Raw genomic sequence first — 24,728 nt, forward strand, 5'->3', positions numbered from 1 at the left:
TTTCTGTTTCTAGACGCAAGCGCGAGGCTGCCTCCGCTAGCGGCGCAGGCCACCATCTTGCCAAACAATTTTCAGGTAAAAATCGCTAAAGGCAGGTAATTTGTTGTTAAATGACGTCGCAACATCATCGGATGTTAATGTCATTACGTAATCATGACGCAAGTGCTAGAATACACACTGAAATTACTCTTATTTTTCACCAGCATTTTACCCGTATTTAATTTACTCATTCCATTTTGACAAATGGATAGATAAGTCAGATGATCAACAGTGAAACTTATCTTCCACTGTTGATCTTAAACAGAAAACAAAATTAATCTCAGTGGACCAACAGTAATGATTAACAGTCATAAGTACAAACGAAAAAATTAAGTCGTACCATAAATAAACAATTATTGAACAAGTGCAACCTGCAACTTAATTCACATATGAAGTGCATACTGCTAGGCACCTCCCTCAAAGTGTCTACGTTACCAGGCGATGTGCCGCTTGGCTGGATAGCTGTTTCAATATGCTTTCCTTTTGTGTGGTTAAGAGAAAAACGTATGCCTTTTAACACTATCACTTTTTAAAGGTTTCCAAATAAAAATTTAGAACGGCTACATGTGTTGCTAGTTGCTTTGAAAACAATTTGCTAGGGTAGTCTGAGAAATTGTTAAATCCAGCAACAAATTGCTAAATTGGCAACGCTGCAGACTACCCAGACATTTCAGCATGTCCCGCCAAAGTCACAAGCCACTCCCCTTTTTTCCGCAGCAGACAGCTGCAGAAGCAAGCATGTGGCTGCCTTCGCTTGCAGACCCATCTCAGACTTTCCTTCTACTTCCCCTAACCCCTTTCCTTTTCAGCAGCCTCCAGTTCCTGTAGCAGGTACTAACGCGAGGCCGCCTCTGCTAGCAGTGCAAGCTGCACAGGCTTTACAGCTTTTCTCTCAGAACGCCACAAACCCCCGTGTCATGCAGCTACAGCAGCCAAAGCAAGCGTGTGGCAGCCTCCGCTGGCAACACAGGCCCACATATCTTAGTCTTCTCCTGCCACCACTAATAACCCCTTTTCCTTTTCAGTGACCTCCAGCTTCCATAGCAGACGCTAGCGTGAGGCTGCCTCCGCTAGTGGTGAAGATCCATCCATATCAAAGAAGCTCACCGAACCATCATCAGCAGACCCCTTCAACGCCAGTCCATCCCTGTTCACTCGTACCTCGGACCCGCCATAGCCATCCTCTCTAACACCACCAAATCCACCCATAGCGGCTCATCTCCACTTCAACCATCCCAGCAACACCCCGCTCCTGCAGGAGACTTATCTGATTTTTCTCCACTTCCGCAGCAGTACTCGATTCCGCAGAAGCCTCCTCTTTTCAGATGCCTTAGCAGTGCCCGTCTCAATAGAAGCCACATTCTCTTTTCAGATTCCACAGAAGTGCTCACTCACGCAGGACCCTCTATCCCTACTTCCCACTCATCTCTGCTTCTCACTGCTGCAGCAGTGCCCGCTTCCGCAGAAGCCACATTCTCTCTTCAGATGCCGCAGCAGTGTCCGCTCCCGCAGGAGCTAATCTCTCTCTTCTCTACGGCCACAGCAGTGCCGTTACTCCAAGCGACGTCCAGCACCCCACCAACATTAAGCTCTGCCAATTTTGGGGGGTATCAACACGCACCTTTTGGCTGCTGTCCCGTGCTTATTGCATCTTTGGGGGGAACGCTCTGGGTCCGGGCTAAATGCAGAGCTCGGAGCCCTCTCCCTGGACTGCACGCCAAATACGCATAACCTTTACTCAGTTTATTATATGTAAGTGTGAACTTGTGAAATTACAATTATACAACACATGAAATGTTACATTTGACAATCGTTTAAATATCTATATTACACGTGTTTGTACCATAAATGTATTTCTGTCTACTAAATCTGTTGTAGATGGGAGAAATAGTTTTCAAATGTGTGCCTAAATTTAATCAATAGCATCAGCGGACCTGCTGATGAATGAGATTTCATTTTAGAATTTCGGCTCTAATGACAGGAAGTCATGTCACTTGCTTAGCAGTTTCTTGCATGGGTGTTTTTTTTTTTGTTTTTTTTTAAAGATGTTTTCAAGTCAGTGGTCTCTGGAAGGGTGTGTCCTGTTACATACGTAACTGTTAAGAACTGTATAAAGGAACACTGCTATTTCTATTCACTTTGAAGTAGTTTCCTTAGTAGAGCTTATGTTCTACTAATTTTGTGAAACTCAAAATATTAATGGTTATTAAAGAGAAAATATGGAAAAGGACTTCATTCATTGCTCATCAAATAATGCTGAGAGAATAATGATTTGACATAATTTTGTGTAGTTTTCTGTGAGATGGGGTCATAAAGCATTTTCTTTCCCATGTTGCATAACCAAGTGTTCTTCTGAACCCTTTTGGAGGAAGCACTGTCTTCCTGTGTGATGTTCATAGCACTCTCTGTACAGGGTGAATTGGTAATTGGGAAAGAACGTTGTTGGGATTTTCAGACATTTTTTGGTATTGTCATTAGTGGAATATCCCCATAGACAGAGAAGGCAACATGTGGTGTACAGAGAGAGGGAAAAAACAGGGCTTTGTATGTGCTGTAGTCTTTGTACTGTACTGCAATGTAGTGTCCTTACTAAATACTTTCAGGATGTCGTCATCCTGAACAACAGAAGGGCCTGTGTGTAGTAGTGAGAGAAACTGACCGTTAAAGGGAGAGATAGTTTACCCAAAAATGAAAATTCTGTCATTTACATTTACCTCAAGTAGTTCCAAACCTGTATGAATTTCTTTGTTCAGCCGAACACAAAGATATTTTGAAGAAATTTTGTAACCAGGCTGTTTTGGGGCACCATTGACTTCTATAGTAGGGAGAAAAAAAAAAAAACACTATGGAAGTCAATGGTGCCCCAGAACTGCTCAGTTTCCCACATTCTTCAGAATATCTTCCTTTTGTGTTCGGCAGAACAAAGACATTCATACAGGTTTGGAACTAAATGATGACAGAATTTTCATTTTTGGGTGAACTATCCCTTAAAGTAGTTATTTTTACATATCTGTAAACTCCCAAAGCACATTTTAATACTCGTGATCCATTTTGAATAGATTGGTTTCTTAGAAAGTTCTTTTGTATTGTAATGTGTTCTGATGCCATGCGCACAAAAATAACCACATGTGACGCCTCAGTTCCGCTTCTGAAACAGAACATGTGGGGAGCATAAATGTGAAAAGGACAGCATGATTGCATTGTCATGCGACAATAATATCATCAATATTCCATCAGACATTTCCCATGAGTCATTATTACAGTAAGGAAAATAAACAAAATGAGAGTAGATGTAGTTGGAGTTTCAGAATTTCAGCTATATATTAACAGTTTCTGTATGAGGAAATTGCATTTTTGCTAAGTGTTCATTTCCTGTCATATTGTGTATTTGCGTATGACATCTTTTTTTGTGAAGTGTGATAGATACTTGTTTTCAATTTTTATTTTTTTATTTTTCTAGTCAGTGCTCTCTACCCATAATTTGCATCCGGTGTTTTGAAATGTGTTTTTGTAGTTCTTCTTTTTTGGCTGGTCGAGTATTACAAAAGTAGCGTGTGTGCTGTAGTACACCTGGTAGATGATGGTTGAGAGCACTAGAATAACGTGTTTAATTCTTATAGTATGTCTACACAAACTTGTTTTCACATGTCTTCGACATGAGACTGGTTTGTTGGTTTGGGAGGAGCCTAAACATACAGTCCTGTCAATCATCAGTACCAGCATATGTAGCAGCAGCAGTCATTTCATTGTCCCATCGTCAACCTGAACCTTGAGTTTGAGACTCATTCAAGGACAACAAGCCAAGTTCATTTACCATTATCGGTGAACTTGTGTGTTTTGTAACTCAAAAGATAATGAACATAGGTTCGATTATTAACACTATGGATGTATGTTCATATTAATTTACAATTGACGACTAACAAGCACAATTAAATATCCATGTTGTGAAGGCTCTATACTGTGTAATTAAATCTGTGGGCTCTTAGAAATATCTCAAAGATAATCCATAGAAATAAGACTCGTCTGAGCTCAATTTCAAGTGTTGTATCAAACAATCTGAATGTCAGAAAAGTCAGCTTTCTCTTATTTTGATCAGTTTTATTTCTTTGATTGATTTGTGGCATTATATGAAAAAATACTTTAAACAAAATGTGAATGCACTGTGAAATAATTGCGGTAGCAGTGACATCTTGTGGTTATTTTAGGTTTATTATTTTTTTTTATGTGTAGTGGAGTAAATGTGTGCTTCACATTTTGTGTGCCTGGCTGTAATAGGGAGCCCCACACATGACATGTTGAAAAAATATATATAAAGCCTGTAGCCTCTATTTTTTTCATTCGTTCCCTTATTTTAAATCTTGGCTTCTTTTTACTAATTGGTTCACTCGCTTAAGGTAAATCGTGGGGACGTTGTAGCCTACTAATTTCTTTCTTCATTTTAATTTAAATTGTGGCCACAAAACAACAAATTGAATGTCTATTATTGAATCGCCGTTTAGGGGGCTGGTGCTCAAGTGAAAAAGGGCACCCTTCTTAAAATTATTCATTAAAAAATATAAAGATTCATAATGTTGAAGCTTTTATACTAAGTAACACTATACAGGGGTATCCAGTCCCTCCAGGATTGGACATTGCTACACTATTGTGCTGTTATAGCTACCAGTTTAATGAAATCAGTACAACTTCCATTACCTTTTATCAAAATCAATTTAATACACAATTACAATTGAAGAAATAATGTTATGTGATTAATGTTAAATATAACATTTTGAATATAGAAATATGAAATGTATAATATGAAGTATTATACTCAAAACTAAAACTGCCAGTAGGTCTTAAAGGGGTCATTGGAGGCAAAATTCACTTTTACCTGTTGTTGTTTTTTTTTTTTTTTAAATCCCGATAAATTATAACCCCTTTCTAAAATCAATCTAATCTCAGATTCTTGGCTGTGTGACATCACACGTACCCAGGCTGCTCCCACGATTGTTGATTGACACTGAACTGCATTGAAGGGAATGCACCCCGATCTGCCTAAATTTGTCTATGTTCGCACAAATCTTTCGTGATCCAGCCTCACCTACAGAAGAAGTGAGTATAAGTTTTTTTTGATGAATCTTTGCATATTGCCTTTCCTAATAATGTGCTAATTAGCAAGTTTCACGATGAATGCAGCTAAAGTTTACAGTCTCCCAGAGCATCTCACGGAAGAGAGGGGTGGGGTGAGCAGAGCTCATTAGCATTTAAAGGGACATGCAACGAAACAGCTTGCTGTGGACAGAGCTGATTTTGACAGGGTAAAAAGGGTGTTGTTTTACACTACCATTGAGAAATTTTAACCAAAGTATGTTATAAACTTTTCATTAAGACCCTAAAGAATCATATCAACTTGTGAGCGGATCTGTCATGGTATATCCCCATACGTCCTACCCAGGCATATATCCGACAGAATGTCATCTGAACAAGTAACATATCTGCCGCTTTTGTTCTGACCAAATAAAAATTTAAATGTTTTAAAATGAATCACGCTAGTGGCGTTTAACGCTAATGGTTGCTTAGTCAGATCACAGAACAGAACTGGTCTGCATTTCCCAAAAGCATCGTAAGCCTAAGTTGATCGTAGCTCCATTGGTAGCAATGGGTCTACGATGGGCCATATAGTTGCCAGGTCTTCTTCTTTCTGTTTATGGACGTAGCACAACCGCAAAGATGAAATATGGCATAAATTTTCAGCAAAATCAGACTTAACACCTCAAATTATGAATCAATCATACTGTTGCAAATCAAGGGAAGGTATGGAGACAGTTTCGAACACTGATGTCTTATGCATTTGTACAATAACTGATTTTTATCTTTAACCAAAAAAAGTTACATACTGCAACTTTAAGTTTAATGGAGGGCTATTGTCTAAGCTAAATAGGCTATATTGATTTGTAATTAAGGATTTATTGTTTTGACAGCAGTGACATAAACTCCGCCCTCTCCATGTAAATGAATGGGACGTGAGTCAAATTTAAAAAATCTAATTACACTTCAATAAATATTTCCCAAAGATGGTTTCTGTCATTTTATGTAATTCCTCTCACGTTGAATTGCAATGTACGTTCAAGTGTTAATTTTTCTAATAAGTTTGGTTTAGTTAATTATTTGATGCTATAAAAATGGGGTGTGGCATCATGATTGTGTCCTTGATGCTGCGATCTCTACTTCACCATCACTACTGCACAGACTCTGGCTCCAAATTACGTTATCAGCTCAAGATTACAGCTGCCACTTCTGGGACATTTTTGGTTTATTTTTCTACAGTGGAAGGAAATAAAGACACATCATCCATTTTTTTATTACAGTCTGTGACCGGGACGTGTACATGCTACTCCACAGGGCAATCGATTTACAATAAAGTGTATGTAATATAAAGAACATTGCTTACTACATTTTGTCATGGAAGTGGAGAGAATCCAATTGCCAGGAGGTGGAGTCTGGGAATAGAAGCCACCTGAGAGCAATCAGGAAAAGATGATATCATATGATATTCTTCAACGCGGAAGTAAGCTCATGGGTGAGACTTCCGGTTCATTAGTTATAGGGATATAGTATAGGGAAATAACAAGAAGTTCACCCAAAAATGAAAATTCTGTCATTAATTACTCACCCTCATGTTGCTCCAAACCCGTAAGACCTCCGTTCATCTTCGGAACACAAATTAAGATATTTTTGATTGAATCTGAGAGCTCTCAGACCCTCCATAAGATCCCTTTAAGATAATATGTTAATAATATGGTAAGACACTGATTTTCAATATCAAGCAGTAAAACGAGCTGTTTTGTACAGCTAAAAATAGCTGGACATGGATGAGATTGGAAGCTAGACCTATAAAATTTACAAATGGCCGTGCCTGCTCTTACGAGAAGAAAAAGATGGATAAACACAGCAGAAGAAGCTTTGGGGAGGCTAGATCTCACAAGACCAGGTAAATGGTTTCTCTGGTTCTTTTTGTCTGTAGGCTCCAGTGATTACTAAGGAGCCCAGACCACAAGATTCCTGCAGGTTTCCATGCCTTCACTTCTGCACACTTCAAAGCTGAAGCTCTGCCTCTTCTGCATCTCGGAGTAATTTCTATATTGTCACTCAGTAAATGCCACTCTGGGGTTATTTCACCACACATTGAGTCTGAGCCTCTTTTCTCCCACCACAACTCATCATTTATTTTTAAATTGTATTGCAGTTTTACAGCATTTATGAAGAGACAGATTTCTGGCATTACAGCTACAGGTTTTATGCTAGTACAACTGAAAAATTTTTCAACAAAAAGGTTTGTTATACATCACAATTTAATACTGTACTATAATAATATAATGTAATGTGATTTTCAGCTGCTCACAATCCATTGAACAAATAATAATAAATTGACTAACATCTGTATCAGTATTACTGTATAAGTTTGCAGAAAAAGATGACATGCTGACTGATTGTACATATTAGTTTGATGGCACATGATGTTTCAGAAAGCAGATGTGTGCGAGGTGTCCACTGACTCTGACCACAGAAAGCTCTTCCGTGACACCAGGCCCACATAAATCACTGGATGGACACAGCAGTGCAAGTAGGCCAATGTGGAAGTAGCTGTGAGAGCTACATCCAACGATGTGATGTTTTCACAGGACGTTAGGTTACTGGTATTGTTGGTCCCATTGGTTTTTATGGTGTCAACGATGAGGGTGATGTTGTAGGGCGTCCAGTGGATGAAGTAGGCTACTACCAGGGCTACGATGACACGGATGGCCCTCTTCTTCTGCTTGTGTTGGGAGCCACGGCGCAGCCGCAGCAGGATGCAAGAGTAACTGAACAGCATTATTAGTGCTGGAAGAATGAAACCCAACATATGATAGAGCAGACGAGCAGCCAGATGCAAAGAATTAGATGGGTAATCTGGAACACATTCTATTTTTTCCTGACGTCTGGAGTCCTTGTAGTCTGTAAGAAATATCCAGTCAGGGATGGAGAGCAGAAGGCAGAAGAGCCAAACCATCAGGCAGCAACAATGAGTCACCATTGGCTTTTTACGAGAATACATCTGCACTGCGTGAACGATGGACAGGTAGCGGTCAAGACTGATGCAGGAAAGCATGAAAATGCCACAGTAGAAATTGATCTGATGGAGAAAGATTTGACAGTGAGAGATTGCAAACCCAAAGTTGATTCTTAAAGCAATATTCCTGGTGCAGTACAAGCTCAATCAACAGCATTTTTAGCATAATGTTGTGTCATACAAAAATAATTTTCCATATATTAAAAAATGATCTGGGTTTCAAAAAAGAACAATGGAAATGAATAGGGCCAATCCATAAAATTAGTTAAAATACTCAGTTTATACAGTATTGTTCAAAATAATAGCAGTACAATGTGACTAACCAGAATAATCAAGGTTTTTAGTATATTTTTTATTGCTACATGGCAAACAAGTTACCAGTAGGTGCAGTAGATTCTCAGAAAACAAACAAGACCCAGCATTCATGATATGCACGCTCTTAAGGCTGTGCAATTGGGCAATTAGTTGAAAGGGGTGTGTTCAAAAAAATAGCAGTGTCTGCCTTTGACTGTACAAACTCAAAACTATTTTGTACAAACGTTTTTGTTTCTAGGATTTAGCAATCCTGTGAATCACTAAACTAATATTTAGTTGTGTGACCACAGTTTTTTAAAACTGCTTCACATCTGTGTGGCATGGAGTCAACCAACTTGTGGCACCTCTCAGCTGTTATTCCACTCCATGATTCTTTAACAACATTCCACAATTCATTCACATTTCTTGGTTTTGCTTCAGAAACAGCATTTTTGATATCACCCCACGAGTTCTCGATTGGATTACGGTCCGGAGATTGGGCTGGCCACTCCATAACATTAATTTTGTTGGTTTGGAACCAAGACTTTGCTCATTTACTAGTGTGTTTGGGGTCATTGTCTTGTTGAAACAACCATTTCAAGGGCATGTCCTCTTCAGCATAGGGCAACATGACCTCTTCAAGTATTTTAACATATGCAAACTGATCCATGATCCCTGGTATGCGATAAATAGGCCCAACACCATAGTAGGAGAAACATGCCCATATCATGATGCTTGCACCACCATGCTTCACTGTCTTCACTGTGTACCGTGGCTTGAATTCAGAGTTTGGGGGTCGTCTCACAAACTGCCTGTGGCCCTTGGACCCAAAAAGAACAATTTTACTCTCATCAGTCCACAAATTGTTCCTCCATTTCTCTTTAGGCCAGTTGATGTGTTCTTTGGCAAATTGTAACCTCTTCTGCACATGCCTTTTTTTTAACAGAGGGACTTTGCGGGGGATTCTTGAAAATAGATTAGCTTCACACAGATGTCTTCTAACTGTCACAGTACTTACAGGTAACTCCAGACTGTCTTTGATCATCCTGGAGGTGATCATTGGCTGAGCCTTTGCCATTCTGGTTATTCTTCGATCCATTTTGATGGTTGTCTTCCGTTTTCTTCCACGTTTCTCTGGTTTTACTCTCCATTTTAAGGCATTGGAGATCATTTTAGCTGAACAGCCTATAAGTTTTTGCACCTCTTTATAGGTTTTCCCCTCTCCAATCAACTTTTTAATCAAAGTACGCTGTTCTTCTGAACAATGTCTTGAACGACCCATTTTCCTCAGGCTTTCAAATGCATGTTTAGCAAGTGCTGGCTTCATCCTTAAATAGGGGCCACCTGATTCACACCTGTTTCTTCACTAAATTGATGACCTCAGTGATTGAATGCCACACTGCTATTTTTTGAACACACCCCTTTCAACTAATTCAACTAATTGCCCAATTGCACAGCCTTAAGAGGGTCCATATCATGAATGCTGGGTCTTGTTTGTTTTCTGAGAATCTACTGCACCTACTGGTAACTTGTTTGCCACGTAGCAATAAAAAATATACTAAAAACCTTGATTATTCTGGTTAGTCACATTGTACTGCTATTATTTTGAACAATACTGTATAGTATTCAAATTTGAATATTAAATAATTTAAATTCTCAAAAAATTCCTTTATGACTAAATATAATATAAATAAATAAATATCCCTTTAATATCACCAACTGCATATTTATTCTATAGAATATTGTAATTCATACAATTCAACCCATAATTTCACAAAATCAACACAAGGCCATAGAAAACTGACCTCATAGACATTTGCCCACCTTAAACAGAGCTCCAGTCAGCTTGCAAAGCACTGTGCCGAAGATCCACTCATTCGCTGCCTCTACAGCCCAGAAGGGCAGCGTTAGCAGCAGCAGAATGTTAGCTAAACTCAGATGGAGGATGAAGATGTCGGTAACGTTCAAGTACAGCCTTTTCTTCCACAGTACCACCAGAACCAGCCCATTTCCAACCAGCCCCACTACCAGCGCCACAGAGTAAAGGACCGGAATAAAAATGGAATCAAAGAACATGCTAGACTCATGATCACACATAAGTCTACAGCAGGACTCATTATAACTCTCACTGTAGCTGTCATTGTAATCAGTGAAGAAGCCCAAGTCTTCCGCTCCAATGGTGATCTTTATATCAGCATTCATCTTCTGCAAAAAAAGAAAGAACTTACACTGAATACTAGAAATAGTATCTCTGTCATCCACTGTCAATACAGTGTTTTAATGCCGTTTTAGGTGTGAGATCTTAAACTAGTGAATGAGCTATTTTGTGTGTGGCAGCAAGTTGCTAACTTTCTGCAACTCCAACCCTAATCAAATCATCTGATCCAGCTAATTAAAATCTTCAGAAGCACTTTATAATTACATACAGGTTCTTTAGAGCTTGGCTAACACTAAACTCTGCAGGATGGCAGATATCCAGTAACAGAACTGGGAACCCCTTTAGTTTATCACTATTACTTTTACTGAAGTAATTTGTTTTGACCAACAGAGGGCAATGATGACACATGGTGGCTGGCTGAAAGGCTTCATGCTCAAGCTAAAGGATCATTCAGCCAAAAATGACAATTCTGTCATCATTTACTCACCCTAATGCCATTTCATTACTTTCTTACTTCTGTGGAACACAAAATAAGATACTCAGATTCTTTCTTTCTTTTTTTTTTTACCCCATAAAATGAAATATATCAATTTAGGTTTTTTTGTTGTTGTTGTCGTTTGTTGTACAGAACTATGGAAGCCCGTTTCCGCCACCTTGAGAAAAAATATAATTCTATAAGTCATTATAATGAGAAACTTTCTCGAAATAATGACTTAGTTTCTCGTAATAATGAGAAACTGTCTCGTAATAATGACTTAGTTTCTCATAATAATGAGAAACTTTCTCGTAATAATGACTTATTTTCTCGTAATAATGACTTATTTTCTCGAAATAATGAGAAACTTTCTCGAAATAATGACTTAACATCTCGTAATAACGAGAAACTTTCTCAAAATTATGACTTATTTTCTCGTAATAATGACTTACTCCACGCATGCGCAATGCATGAGTGACGGCACGCTAGCGACATCTGCTGGTCAAAGCCATGCAGGAACACTGCAAACATTGCTTGTTCTGTAATCTAAAGTGTATAATATATCATTAAATAACGATTTCAGATAAATTATCTGCATGTAGTCTTGTTAATTTGTAGCACTTACCAAGTTACTCTGCCAGATAGTTATGGCTTCAAACATTCCAGACTAATATTTCAGTTAAGAAATACAGGCATTTTATGAAGAAATGAAAGACATTACGCATATCAACTTAATTTATAGATGTTTATTTCAATGATTTATTAGTTTTATTAGCTGTCCCTTTCATGCATCACATGCTTCATCAGTAAGCCATCTCATTCCAAAAGCACAAATCATCGTTGTTCGTTACCACGGCAGTAAACGGTGTTCAGCGTCACACACCGCTTCTTGCAGGACAAACGCTTAACGTGAAAAATGCTTAAGGTAGCTTTAAGTACAAAGACAGATTGAACCAAATTCAGTACACAACTTAATGACATGCATACTGTATATACAGGCATTCAGGTGGACCCAAAATATGAATGCAACGCATAAAACAGCAACGCTTATGCAGCATTTTCTATAACGGTTTTCTAAAACGCTTAACATGCAACTTTGGGTGTTGTGTTCAAATTCTGTGCTCTTATGCTTGCCTGTATACATGATCAATAATACTGTATGCTGAATTAGTCATTGTACTTTAAGCCACATTAAGCATTTTCACGTTCACATGTCCTGCAGGAAGCGGTGGACGCTGAAGACCAAGCGGTTGCCGTGTAACGAACAACTACGCTTTGCTAGCGAGATGAGATTGGGCTACTGTATAAACATTGTGGGTTTATGCATGTGATGCATGAAAGTGACAGCTAATAAAACTAACAAATCATAGAAATGAACATCTATATGTTTATATGTGTAATGTCTTTCATTTCTTCATCAAATGCGTGTGATTTTTGTTGGAATATATTCCTCTATATCTGTTTCTGCTGGTAAGTGCTACAAATTAACAAAAGACTACATGCAGATAATTTATTTTTTTTACGAGAAAATAAGTCATTATTTCGAGAAAGTTTCTCATTTTTACGAGAAAATAAGTCATTAATGAGAAATTTTAGAAAGTTTCATTATTACGAGAAAGTTTCTCATTATTACGAGAAAATTTCTCATTATTACGAGAAAGTTTCTCATTATTACGAGAAAATAAGTCATTATTACGAGAAAATAAGTCATTATTTCGAGAAAGTTTCTCATTATTACGAGAAAATAAGTCATTATTACGAGAAAATAAGTCATTATTTCGAGAAAGTTTCTCATTATTACGAGAAAATAAGTCATTATTACGAGAAAGTTTCTCATTATTACGAGAAAATAAGTCATTATTACGAGAAAATAAGTCATTATTTCGAGAAAGTTTCTCATTATTACGAGAAAATAAGTCATTATTAGAAAATAAGTCATTATTACGAGAAAGTTTCTCATTATTACGAGAAAATAAGTCATTATTACGAGAAAGTTTCTCATTATTACGAGAAAATAAGTCATTATTACGAGAAAATTTCTCATTATTACGAGAAAATAAGTCATTATTTCGAGAAAGTTTCTCATTATTACGAGAAAATAAGTCATTATTACGAGAAAATAAGTCATTATTTCGAGAAAGTTTCTCATTATTACGAGAAAATAAGTCATTATTACGAAAGTTTCTCATTTTACGAGAAAATAAGTCATTATTTAGAGAAAGTTTCTCATTATTACGAGAAAATAAGTCATTATTACGAGAAAATTTCTCATTATTACGAGAAAATAAGTCATTATTACGAGAAAGTTTCTCATTATTACGAGAAAATAAGTCATTATTACGAGAAAGTTTCTCATTTTACGAGAAAATAAGTCATTATTTCGAGAAAGTTTCTCATTATTACGAGAAAATAAGTCATTATTACGAGAAAATTTCTCATTATTACGAGAAAATAAGTCATTATTACGAGAAAATTTCTCATTATTACGAGAAAATAAGTCATTATTACGAGAAAGTTTCTCATTTTACGAGAAAATAAGTCATTATTTAGAAAGTTTCTCATTATTACGAGAAAATAAGTCATTATTACGAGAAAATTTCTCATTATTACGAGAAAATAAGTCATTATTACGAGAAAATTTCTCATTATTACGAGAAAATAAGTCATTGTTACGAGAAAGTTTCTCATTATTACGAGAAAATAAGTCATTATTAGAAAGTTTCTCATTTTACGAGAAAATAAGTCATTTTACGAGAAAATAAGTCATTATTACGAGAAAATTTCTCATTATTACGAGAAAATAAGTCATTATTACGAGAAAATAAGTCATTATTACGAGAAAGTTTCTCATTATTACGAGAAAATAAGTCATTATTACGAGAAAATAAGTCATTATTACGAGAAAATTTCTCATTATTACGAGAAAATAAGTTATTATTTCGAGAAAGTTTCTCATTATTACGAGAAAATAAGTCATTATTTAGAAAATTTCTCATTATTACAAGAAAATAAGTCATTATTTCGAGAAAGTTTCTCATTATTACGAGAAAATAAGTCATTATTACGAGAAAGTTTCTCATTATTACGAGAAAATAAGTCATTATTTCGAGAAAGTTTCTCATTTTTACGAGAAAATAAGTCATTATTACGAGAAAGTATCTCATTATTATGACTTACAGAATTATATTTTTTTTCTCAAGGTGGCGGAAACGGGCTTCCATACAAAACAGTTTAAACATTCATCAAAATATCTTATTTTGTGTTCTGCTGCAAGAAAAAAAAAAAAGAAAAAAAACTTTTTACAAATTTGAAACAACATCAGGGTGCCCAGTCCCGTTTCTGGATTTCAGCCTTCCTGCAAAGTTGCTAATTACAGACAGCTGTGTTTAATCGGGGTTGCTATCTCCAGAAACAGGATTAATGTGGATGACAGAATGTTGCATATTAGTGCATGTATTAAGATTCATCCATAGCCTTTTCAGGAACATATTCATTTCTATTTGGGAGCAAAATATAGGATTTTATAAGTGCAGTTACAGCAACATTAAGTGTTGGGTTACAGCAAAATTAGGTGTTTTCATATTCTGTGAATCACTCGATTGAAATGAGAAATGAAAATGAAAAAAGCACACTGGCCACAAAGCACATTCATCACTGATATCTATCAGTCATAATGCAATCCAGTTTCTTATCATTGATGAGACTATGTTAAATCGCCTGTGACCTTCACATTTGTGGCTGAGGTAGCAGTCTCTTACCTTCCTACAGTAGAAATAAAGTCAGTCTGTTTGTGCTGCAAATGCATAGTACTTTTTATTTTTATTTTTATTAAAATCATTCATCATAATCAAAAGTTAAGCTCCTTTGAAATTCTTTCAGATTGCATATTAACCCAAGGGAAGCAAAATGCATATAATTTCTGTTCCCATGTCAGTTTTTTAACAATGCCTTTTAAAAAAAAAAAAAAAAGATGTCTTCAAGTCACTGGTCCCTGGCTGTATGTGTCTTGTCATTTAGGTGTAAGGTACACAGTGCTTTTTAATGTTCCACCCTTAATCTTATTTTCACTTAATAAAGTAATTAAAAGCTTGTAATGGTGGTGGCTGCCCTATTTTCTTTTCTTCCTTTTTCTTGTTTCTTTTTAAATAAAAATTTGGATGTCCGATAGGTATAAAAAGCAGAAAACAAAACAAATCACTTACACATACTGTAAAAAAAAAAAAAAAAGTTGACCTAACTCAAAAAAAATCAATCTATCACATTCAACTTTTTAAAGTTAACTCAACTAGTAACCGACAACTTAAAAACTTCAGTTCACCTAATGAATAAAAGTCAGTCTACTGAGTGTTGAAAGATCTGTTAGAGCAACCACAAATGTTTTAGCATTTAACAATGCTAATCTATTTTAACAATCCTCTTTCTTTTAGATTTATATTTATTTTCAAAGCCCTCTACATAGTATGGACAGTATTTGCCTCTTTAAACTAAAGGCAAACATGAATGCAAATAGACAAATTTATTCAACAAGTTGCAATGGGATGCACATATACAGTATTTCAGCACACGTTTCTCAAATATGGTGAGGATCAACAAATTTTAAATCAGTAAAAATATGAACTCTGATCCACATGACAGCTACAGTATACTGACAGTGACAACAGCAGCAGCAACATAAATTGAGCCAGTAAAATTTAAAACAATGATCATATTTTAATAATAATTAACATAAAATATTTTCAAGCTGCAATGCATGCTGGGAACTTGTGCAATGTTGTTCAATTTAAAATTGTTTGTTCAGATGACTCAATTTGAAAAGTTGGGAGAACATTTGGATATGTTGTGAACAAATACTTGAGAATCTAAGTAAGGTAAACAAAACAACTTTTGCTAGCGACATGTTTAGAGTATTTTTGCTCAGTTCACACAAAAAAATTTAACTGACTTCCCCTATTAAAAATTCTTTGTTCAGGCCACTTTTTTACATCGGTTAGTAGAACCTTTCGAAAGTTGGATTTTTTACAGTGCACTGTATAAGCAGTTATTTGAAGAAGAAAAAACAATATCTTAACCAGTTAATTTCACTACAAGGAGTGATCTCATTAAAAGTGCAGATAAAAAAGGTGTTTGTATGTGTGGCTTGTCTGGTTGATCGCATGTGGATGAATACTATTGTGAGGGTGCAGCTTTGAGACACTGACCAAGTTTAGGAGAATGGAAGGTGACTGAAGAGAGCAGTCTTCGGTGGGCTTCACTTGCCTTTTGGACAGCTCAACAAAGCAGATGGTCTCGAAAGTGTAACACTCCAATTACTGATCTCCGAGTTGCACCAGACAGCATTCCCAGAACACCAAGTCAACTGGAAGACACAATTCCTACTTCACACAGTAACCCATATTTATGAATCCTCTCTGTAAACCTCATGAGAATTGTGTTCATGTAGACCTCACCCTCGTTAATTGACTCACTTCTCCTATTTCAACAAAGTAAAAGTAAAACAGTATAGTCACATGAATTTTTCTGCACTGCTACACTCTCACTTCTTTTAATGGAAGCTGCTTTCTGGGAAATGGCATAATGTATGGGGGAAAAATGTTAACCCAGTGGGAATAATAAATAAGCAAAAACAAGCAGGTGCTCGTTCTGTATTATGTGACACTGGAGACATGATGTCAAGTCTCAGCACTTAATTTATGCAGGTAGTAGTGATTTGCTGAAGTTTTCTGAAAGATATCTTTTCAGGAGTTTTAAAATTTTTTTTATTTGGATTCATATCTACATATTATGAAATCACAATTATAACAATAAAAATTACTTTGTCAAAGTTTTGAATTTTTAGAACTGAAAAATAATCAGTTTTTCAATAATGTTACATTATGATTAGAATCAAACCTGAACAAGATGTTACAAAGAGAAAAGTTGGAGTCTTTATAGAGTTAATCATTTATTTCAGTCATCTGTTTTTCATATAATTTTACTTATTACCGGGTGTGGCCTTAAAATTGCAAATTATGGACTAGGGCTACAACAACAAATCGTTGAAATTGAAAATCGACAATGAATTTAATTAGCAATTAATCATGTCTGTGTGTTGTGCACGAAAACACGTCACTTTACAGTAGTAAATGACACATTTCTATTGACAAAATGCACGTGACATGAAGTGAGCTGCTGTGGGAAAAGTTCATGACCTAATGTATGCAAAATATGAGCGCTTTATGTTAGCACTTCAAACAAACTCATATGTATATAGTTTAATGCAGTTTGTTAAGTGTTTGACAGATACATGTACTGTTTACCATACACTGTTTTTCTCAGCGCATTACTTATATTTCACAGTTGCATCCTTTTCTGTAAATTGTTAGAAATAATTAAGATTTTCCATACAGACTAGTCCTGAAAGTCTCTGTTAACTTCACAGACTTCAGTGAACAGTCTGTGTAAATGCATCTAAATGCCAGCTCAGATGCAGATTCTGTGCCACCTCTGCACTGTAAACACAAATTTTGTTGATACTGATTTCATCTGATTGTTAATAGCCCTATAGAGTCTTACAATTTAAATTTATTGATTATATCTAAGAATTTGACATCAAAGATGCATAAATTTAATTAGTTTAGAAAAAAATGGCCTCATAAAGATGAAAATGCCCAAAAAAGGTCAAATTCACAAAAAACTATTTCTGTTTCTCCTGCAAACGAATCACTGCACAGAATATGAAGAATATCAAAAGCTTTGGGAGTCAGCTGACCACAGCAGTCCTAAACCTGTCAAAGTACCAGAACAATAGCACTCTCAGCAAAATTTTAGCTAATTATCATTACCGACAAAATTACAGAAAATATTGAGATATCTTTTTTTTTTTTTTTTATCATCGCACACTCCTACTACAGAGTGTTAAAAGTAAAACTGAGTCATTGTTGGAGTTAATTAGATAATTCAGTGATTAACTGAGTAATGATTATAGACGACAGCTGATGATAACAAGTAGAATCACTGAAGGAAAGAAGACTACAAGAACAGAAAAAAGAGACAACATACAGCCACTGCCTTAAAGAAATCAACTGAAGAAAAAAAAAGGATCCCAGCAGAGGAGGATTAAACAGCATTACCATCTTTCTAATTATCACAAACCAGATTGACTGTATTTTTTCATATGTGCACAAAAGTTCTTATTGAGAGTAAACAGGTTTAGATGTTGGTGTTTTATTGAAAACAATAGTTTGGTTTGAAGTCGCCATTATGGTGACTAGTGTTTGTATTAGTTAGGCATTTGACTCTTTAGGTACTTTATGTTGGTTTGTGGTAACAGTGTGTTTAGAAAAAAAAAATTATTTGTTGGAAAGAAAATACAAATCTGAGGAGATCATTGATTTGTTTATTGATGATGTAAGATTTATCATTCTTTCAATTTCACACTACTAACCTAAGAAAATACGGATAGGATATTCTGAATTTGAATTTTAACTGTTGAGTCATTTTGACACACAGATATCAAGAATGTATGAATGGCAACAATGATGACATGATTCATGCTGCAGTTAGCGAATAAGCAAATATGGCGTGGTTATGGTTAACACTCATTTTATGGTTTCAACTGCCCCCTATGACAAGGAAAGGAATAAAACCTGAGTTAACATACATAATTAAATATATTTCCAATTATATGCATATCATGGATGTGCAATCTGTAAGAAATATGCTCTGTGTTGGTTTCTGTGCATTGGACCCCATGGCTTGTTTTTCTTTTTGCTCTGATATGCATTTTCATCTGTTAGACATTTTACATAAAGGTTCTAAATCACGTGCAATCAATAGAATTTGTCAAAGTAGAAACATCTCAAAGATGATCCAGAGAAACATCAAGCACCTGAACTAAATTTCAAGAATTAGCTAGTTGATTTCCATTTTCTCGTTATAATAAATTTGCAAACTTAGCACAAATCTGCTCTTGATTTTTCATAATGTGGTATGAAGTATAGATATATGTGTAACAAAAAATATGTTTTAAAGCATTTTACACCTGCAACATAAAATGTCAAATAAATGGATGAGAACTGTCAGAATGGGTTTGAATACTTAAAAAAACAACTGTAAAATAATTACTTTGCTATCTTGTGGTTATTTTGGGTACAGCAGTTTAGTTCTCTTCATGAGTAGTGGAGTTTACACTGGTGACACAACTCCCACAAAAAAAACCCCCTGGTCATTCATGTGGACATAAATGATACATGTGCTCTCTACCTAAACATTGTTGCAAACCAGGTTCCCTGGTGAAAGTGGCCTCTTTCAGCAGGATAATGCTCCCTGCCACAGTGCACACATTGTTCAGGAAGAGTTTGAGAAAAAAATAAAAAGATGAATTCAGGAACACTGGACAAAACAGTTGGAACCGCGGCGGCTCCACCTCGTTTTGGCGGCACGTACGTGGACCAACAGCAACAGGCAGGTGGTCATAATGTTTTGGATCATCTGTGTATGTGCATTTCTTTTAGGAGTATGTGCCTGGCTGTAAACACACTAATATGCAGCCCTGCACAATGTCAAGCCAAAAAAAAAGATTGATATGGTGGCCACAAATTAAGAATTCATTGCATTTTCTTCATTCTTTCTCGTTTTAGTTAAATTGTGGCCATGTTTTAATCATTTGTTCCCTTGTTAGCAGACAAACTAATTTGTTCCCTCATTTTAATTTAGTTAATTCATCATCATGATTGTCATATATAACCATTTATATTCATATTCACTTCTCTTCATACATAATTTCTCTTTTATTTTGTTATATTGTGTTTTACAGCATTAATGAAGACTTCTTGCATTCTAACTACAGGTTTTATGCATACAAAAAAGACAGGGAGGTTCAACAAAGTTATACATCAAAATATAAAAAGCATACAAGAAGACAATAAACACTAAAATACACATGAGAAACTGTTCTAAGATGTTTTCAAAATGTATTACAGCAAATCAAGATATAAAAAAATCATCATAAACAAACAAACAAACACAAGACAATTAACAAATAAAATCAGGAACTTTTTAGACACTACACACAATAACAATGTACAGCAGGGCCGGCGCCAGGGCACCTCAGTCGGGGGGGCATTTAAATTTCTAGGGGGGGCACAAATCACGTTGACTGGGGGGGTGATCGGGCCTGATGTACAGTAGTAAAATTCAGAGGCTCTTGTTTTGTCAAATGTCTGATCTATTGGAAAAATCTGCCATTATGACAAAAATAGAAACTTTTTTAGCTCTTTACAAAATGTGTGAGCTGTAAGGAGTCGATATGCTTGAGAAATACAAAACAGTTGAGAATCTGCAGTAGCTGCCATAAGTGCAAAGAGAAATATCTGAAAGTAAGATTAAATAAGACTGCTCTGTATTCATGTTTATTATGCAGTCTGCATACTAAAAAGCACTATCATGAGACTTAAGACCTGTGCACCTCAAGAATGATAACTATAAAGATCACTATTAAGATAAATAGTGTCCACACCAAAGAACGATGAAGTTTGTTTATTATAAATGTGCACTACAGTTTTGTTGTCTGTAGCTTTAAATGCTCAAGCCCTTTAAAGCTGTATGAATTCTGACTGGCTGTCAATGTTTTTTTCTCATTCATCAACTGGAAAATCATTCTGAAAGTGATTTCAATGATATTGTTCCTCTATATGATGTTATCATTGGTGGTGTGGACTTCCGTCCTCTCAATTATAATGATTATTAAGACTATAGTTTTCATCCTTGGTGTGAACAGCAATGTGTGCATACTTAAAGCCAAACTCCTCTGACTGATACAGATGTTAAAGTTTTTATAAAAACATGATATGCTGGCTGATTGTACATGTATCAGTGTGATTGCACACAATGTTTCAGAAAGCAGATGTGTGTGAGGTGTCCGCTGACTCTGACCATAAAGAGCTCCTCCGTGACACCAGGCCTGCTGGGACCTTCAGCGTGAAGCCCAGTGGTCTCAGCATGTCCAGCAGATGCTGACGAAATTTCACCCCCACGAAAGCGTAAAGCACTGGGTTTACACAGCAGTGTAAGTAGGCCAGTGTGGAAGTAGCTGTGATAGCTACATCTAATGCTGTGGCACTTTCACAGGACGTTTGATTACTGGTATTGTTGGTCCCATTGGTTTTTATGGTGTCAATGATGAGGGTGATGTTGTAGGGCGTCCAGTGGATGAAGAAGGCTACTACCAGGGCTACGATGACACGGATGGCCCTCTTCTTCTGCTTGTGCTGGGAGCCACGGCGCAGCCGCAGCAGGATGCAAGAGTAACAGAACAGCATTATCAGTGCTGGAAGAATGAAACCCAAAATATGGTAGAGCATACGAGCAGCCAGATGCCAAGAATCAGATGGGTAATCTGGAACACATTCTATTTTTTCCTGACGTCTGGAGTCCTTGTAGTCTGTAAGAAATATCCAGTCAGGGATGGAGAGCAGAAGGCAGAAGAGCCAAACCATCAGGCAGCAACAGTGAGTCACCATTGGCTTTTTACGAGAATACATCTGCACTGCGTGAACGATGGACAGGTAGCGGTCAAGACTGATGCAGGAAAGCATGAAAATGCCACAGTAGAAATTGATCTGATGGAGAAAGATGTGTCAATGAGAGATTGCAAACCTAAAGTTGATTCTTAAAGGGACAGTTCCACATTGCTGATGTTTCAGTATTTTTTTACATGCATTTTTCAAAAATCATTTTTGAAGAAATTTAAAAAAAAAATAAAAATGAGTAGCTTATTTATTTATTTATTTTATTCATTTATCCTTTTAATTCTTCCCACATAATATACTGTATCTGTTGTATAAATTTGTAATTCATGGAAATTATTCATTAAAGATAAGCATGAAACAAAAAAAATGAAGAGCACTAGAATTTAATAATTTAAATAATGCAATAATGCACAAAACCCTAAACACTGCACCCTAAAGTTTCTTCTGCCCACCTTAAACAGAGCTCCAGTCAGCTTGCAAAGCACTGTGCCGAAGATCCACTCATTCGCTGCCTCTACAGCCCAGAAGGGCAGCGTTAGCAGCAGCAGAATGTCTGCTAAGCTCAGATGGAGGATGAAGATGTCGGTAATGTTCAAGTACAGCCTTTTCTTCCACAGTACCACCAGAACCAGCCCATTTCCCACCAGCCCCACTACCAGCGCCACAGAGTAAAGGACCGGAATAAAAATGGAATCAAAGTGCATGCTAGACTCAGAATCACACACAAGTCCACCACAGCAGGACTCATTATAATTATCACTGTAGCTGTCATTGTAATCAGTGTAGAAGCCCAAGTCTTCCGCTCCAATGGTGATCTTTATATCAGCATTCATCTTCTGCAAAGAAACATACTTCAGATTTCATATCTATTTCTATAATCCATTTACACTATTTATGTATACAATAATTTCATGAGTGTTTATGAGTGTTTTAGGTGTGAGATGTTAAACTAGTGAATATGATATTTTGTGTATAGCAGCATTCTGTGTGAATATGCGATTTAAAGTCTGAGGGTGAAGTTTCAAATGAAGCAGCTTCCCTGAAGAAACTTTTTTTCTTTTTTTACCAGAAGGGGGCAATAATTAGACATTGTGGCAGGCATACAGGATTCAAGCTCAAGTGAAAGGGATCAATCACCGAAAAATTTAAAGTCTGTCATCATTTACTCATCCTTTGTTGTTTCAAATTTTCATAAAGTTTTTTTGGATTCCACTGACTCTTATTTTATGGACAAACCAGTTTTAACATTCATCAAAATATCTTCTTTTGTGTTCTCCTGATGTAAAAAAAAATACCAATTTGAAACAACATGTAAATGATGACAGAATGTTTTATACTGCTGAATATATTAGTATTCATCTGTACCCTATTCAGGAATATATTAATTTGTATTCTGGAAGAAAATCCATGATTTTGTGTGTGTAGTTACAGCGTCTTTACAGCGTACTGTTAATTTTCAAAATCAGGTGTTTTCAATTTCCGGGAATCACTCAATTGAACAGAAAAGAGAAAATATAAAACCACAGTGGCCACAAAACACATTCATCACTGATGCCTATCAGTCATAATGCATTTCAGTTTCTCATCATTGATGAGATCAAGTTAAATCTCCCGTGACCTTCACATTTGCTGCTGAGGTAGCAGTCTGTCACTTTCTTGAGTGGTCATCCCTGGTAAAAGTACCATTTCTTTGAAGATGTGCTTGTGGTTAGTTTTGGATAGAGTAGTACATCGATTGTCATGAACCCTACATTTATGGGAAACCATGGGTTTTACAATAAAGCTCTGAATGTCTGTGATTGAAACCTGAAATCTGTGGAGGTGATATGTGTAACCCATTGGTATTTCCCTTGTATCATGCTGCAGTAGAAATAAAGTCAGTCTGTTGGTGCCGGAAATACATTTAACTTTAACATTAACTTAACTAAAGTCTTAAAATAATTCATCAAAATTGGAAGTGAAACGCCTTCAAAACTCTTTCATGTTCATTAGTATATGCGAAGAAAAATGCACTAAACATTGTAGCAATAAATAAATCCAATAATAAATTGAAAAAAATTAGACGGTCACTGAATTTATTCAAACGTAAAATTATGACAAATATAAAACATTCATTTGAGCAATAATACAGTGTTAAGTAGATGTGTGGATATATGATGGATGGAGATGTATAATAAATAGTCGGAAAACGGAAAAGGTTTGGAAGGAAGAAAACGTACCTGTTTTAGTGATGGATCTCACAGTAGTTGAGAGCTGCTGAAATGATTGGCATATAGAGTTACTCATTAAAAAAGGTCACAGCATGCAGATGCGTTGAAGACAGACAGAGGAGGAGGAGACAGTGGCAGGGAGCACCAGAGTATGAAATAGGAAATAAGATAAAGATCAGTTGTCAGTCATTCATAATTCTTTTTCAAATGTTGATTTTGCTTTCTCAATGAAAGGTCGTGCTCTGGGAATATATGATGCATGTTACAGGCTGAAAAACTGTCATTGTTCAGACGTTAACTGTACATCAATCTTATGGATCCTCTTGTCCAGCAAAACACTAGACAAATACAGAGATGCAGAGAAACTGTAACTGTAGTTCTGTATGCTAACTTATAATATTCCAGTCCAGAGTATTTGTAATTGACAAGCTTTTTTTCCAGCATTTCATTTAGAAAACCATAATATCCAGTCAAATATGTTATTTATAGTCTGTTATCTGTTTTGTAGGGTTCATGTTTATTTTCTGTAAGTTTGATTATGAAACTCTCCATTGCTGACTTTGTAAAAGTAATAGTTGCAAAGTAGAACGTCTTTTGTTCTGTTTGCTTGTTTCATCCTTATGTCACAGATACTCATACAGCGGGATGTTTTTTTCACACCTTACACCACGTCCTGTTCGCAAGTTTTCTCGTTATTCTCAGTTGTACACACCACTGCTCACAATTATGTATGTGTACTTTTTGTTGACTGATTATGGTTTTCTACCTTACGTGCAGAGATTTTGATACTGTGTCAGGTTGAACCTGTCGCTATTAAATGCCAAGTGAAAGCTACATATAAAACATTTTTAAAGAAGAATAGAGAAGAGAAATCTGGACGTGTTCTTTTAAGCAAAGAAAAGGGAACCGGGAGACGATGAGCATATTTCTAGAGAGTGGTTATAGCTAAAGATGG

At 36.2% G+C, this 24,728-nt stretch overlaps 2 protein-coding genes across 7 annotated transcripts; both read right to left on the bottom strand.

Moving 5' to 3' along the window:
* Positions 1 to 7,223: 7,223 nt before the first annotated feature.
* LOC131522429 (C-X-C chemokine receptor type 3-like) lies at positions 7,224 to 16,466 on the bottom strand. 6 transcript variants are annotated; one of them, XM_058747918.1, is made up of 4 exons: positions 16,254 to 16,466; positions 10,552 to 10,627; positions 10,247 to 10,446; positions 7,224 to 8,191 (listed from the first exon to the last, which is right to left on the bottom strand). In XM_058747918.1, the coding sequence occupies exons 2-4, from the start codon at positions 10,622 to 10,624 to the stop codon at positions 7,541 to 7,543; spliced, it is 924 nt and encodes a 307-aa protein (XP_058603901.1). In that variant the 5' UTR covers positions 10,625 to 10,627; positions 16,254 to 16,466; the 3' UTR covers positions 7,224 to 7,540. The 6 variants fall into 6 exon arrangements, with proteins under 6 accessions (XP_058603901.1, XP_058603897.1, XP_058603896.1 ...); XM_058747914.1 differs by having other exon boundaries at positions 10,247 to 10,627; positions 16,312 to 16,466; XM_058747913.1 differs by having other exon boundaries at positions 10,247 to 10,627.
* Positions 16,467 to 19,802: 3,336 nt separating this feature from the next.
* On the bottom strand, positions 19,803 to 23,912 carry LOC131521837 (C-X-C chemokine receptor type 3-like). Its single transcript, XM_058746932.1, has 3 exons — positions 23,783 to 23,912; positions 22,016 to 22,399; positions 19,803 to 21,653 (listed from the first exon to the last, which is right to left on the bottom strand). Exons 2-3 carry the CDS (start codon positions 22,394 to 22,396, stop codon positions 20,928 to 20,930), a joined length of 1,107 nt encoding a protein of 368 aa, XP_058602915.1. The 5' UTR covers positions 22,397 to 22,399; positions 23,783 to 23,912; the 3' UTR covers positions 19,803 to 20,927.
* Between the last annotated feature and the right edge of the window lie 816 nt (positions 23,913 to 24,728).

Source organism: Onychostoma macrolepis, chromosome 16, assembly GCF_012432095.1.
Source record: "Onychostoma macrolepis isolate SWU-2019 chromosome 16, ASM1243209v1, whole genome shotgun sequence".
NCBI classification, from domain to species: Eukaryota; Metazoa; Chordata; class Actinopteri; order Cypriniformes; family Cyprinidae; genus Onychostoma; species Onychostoma macrolepis.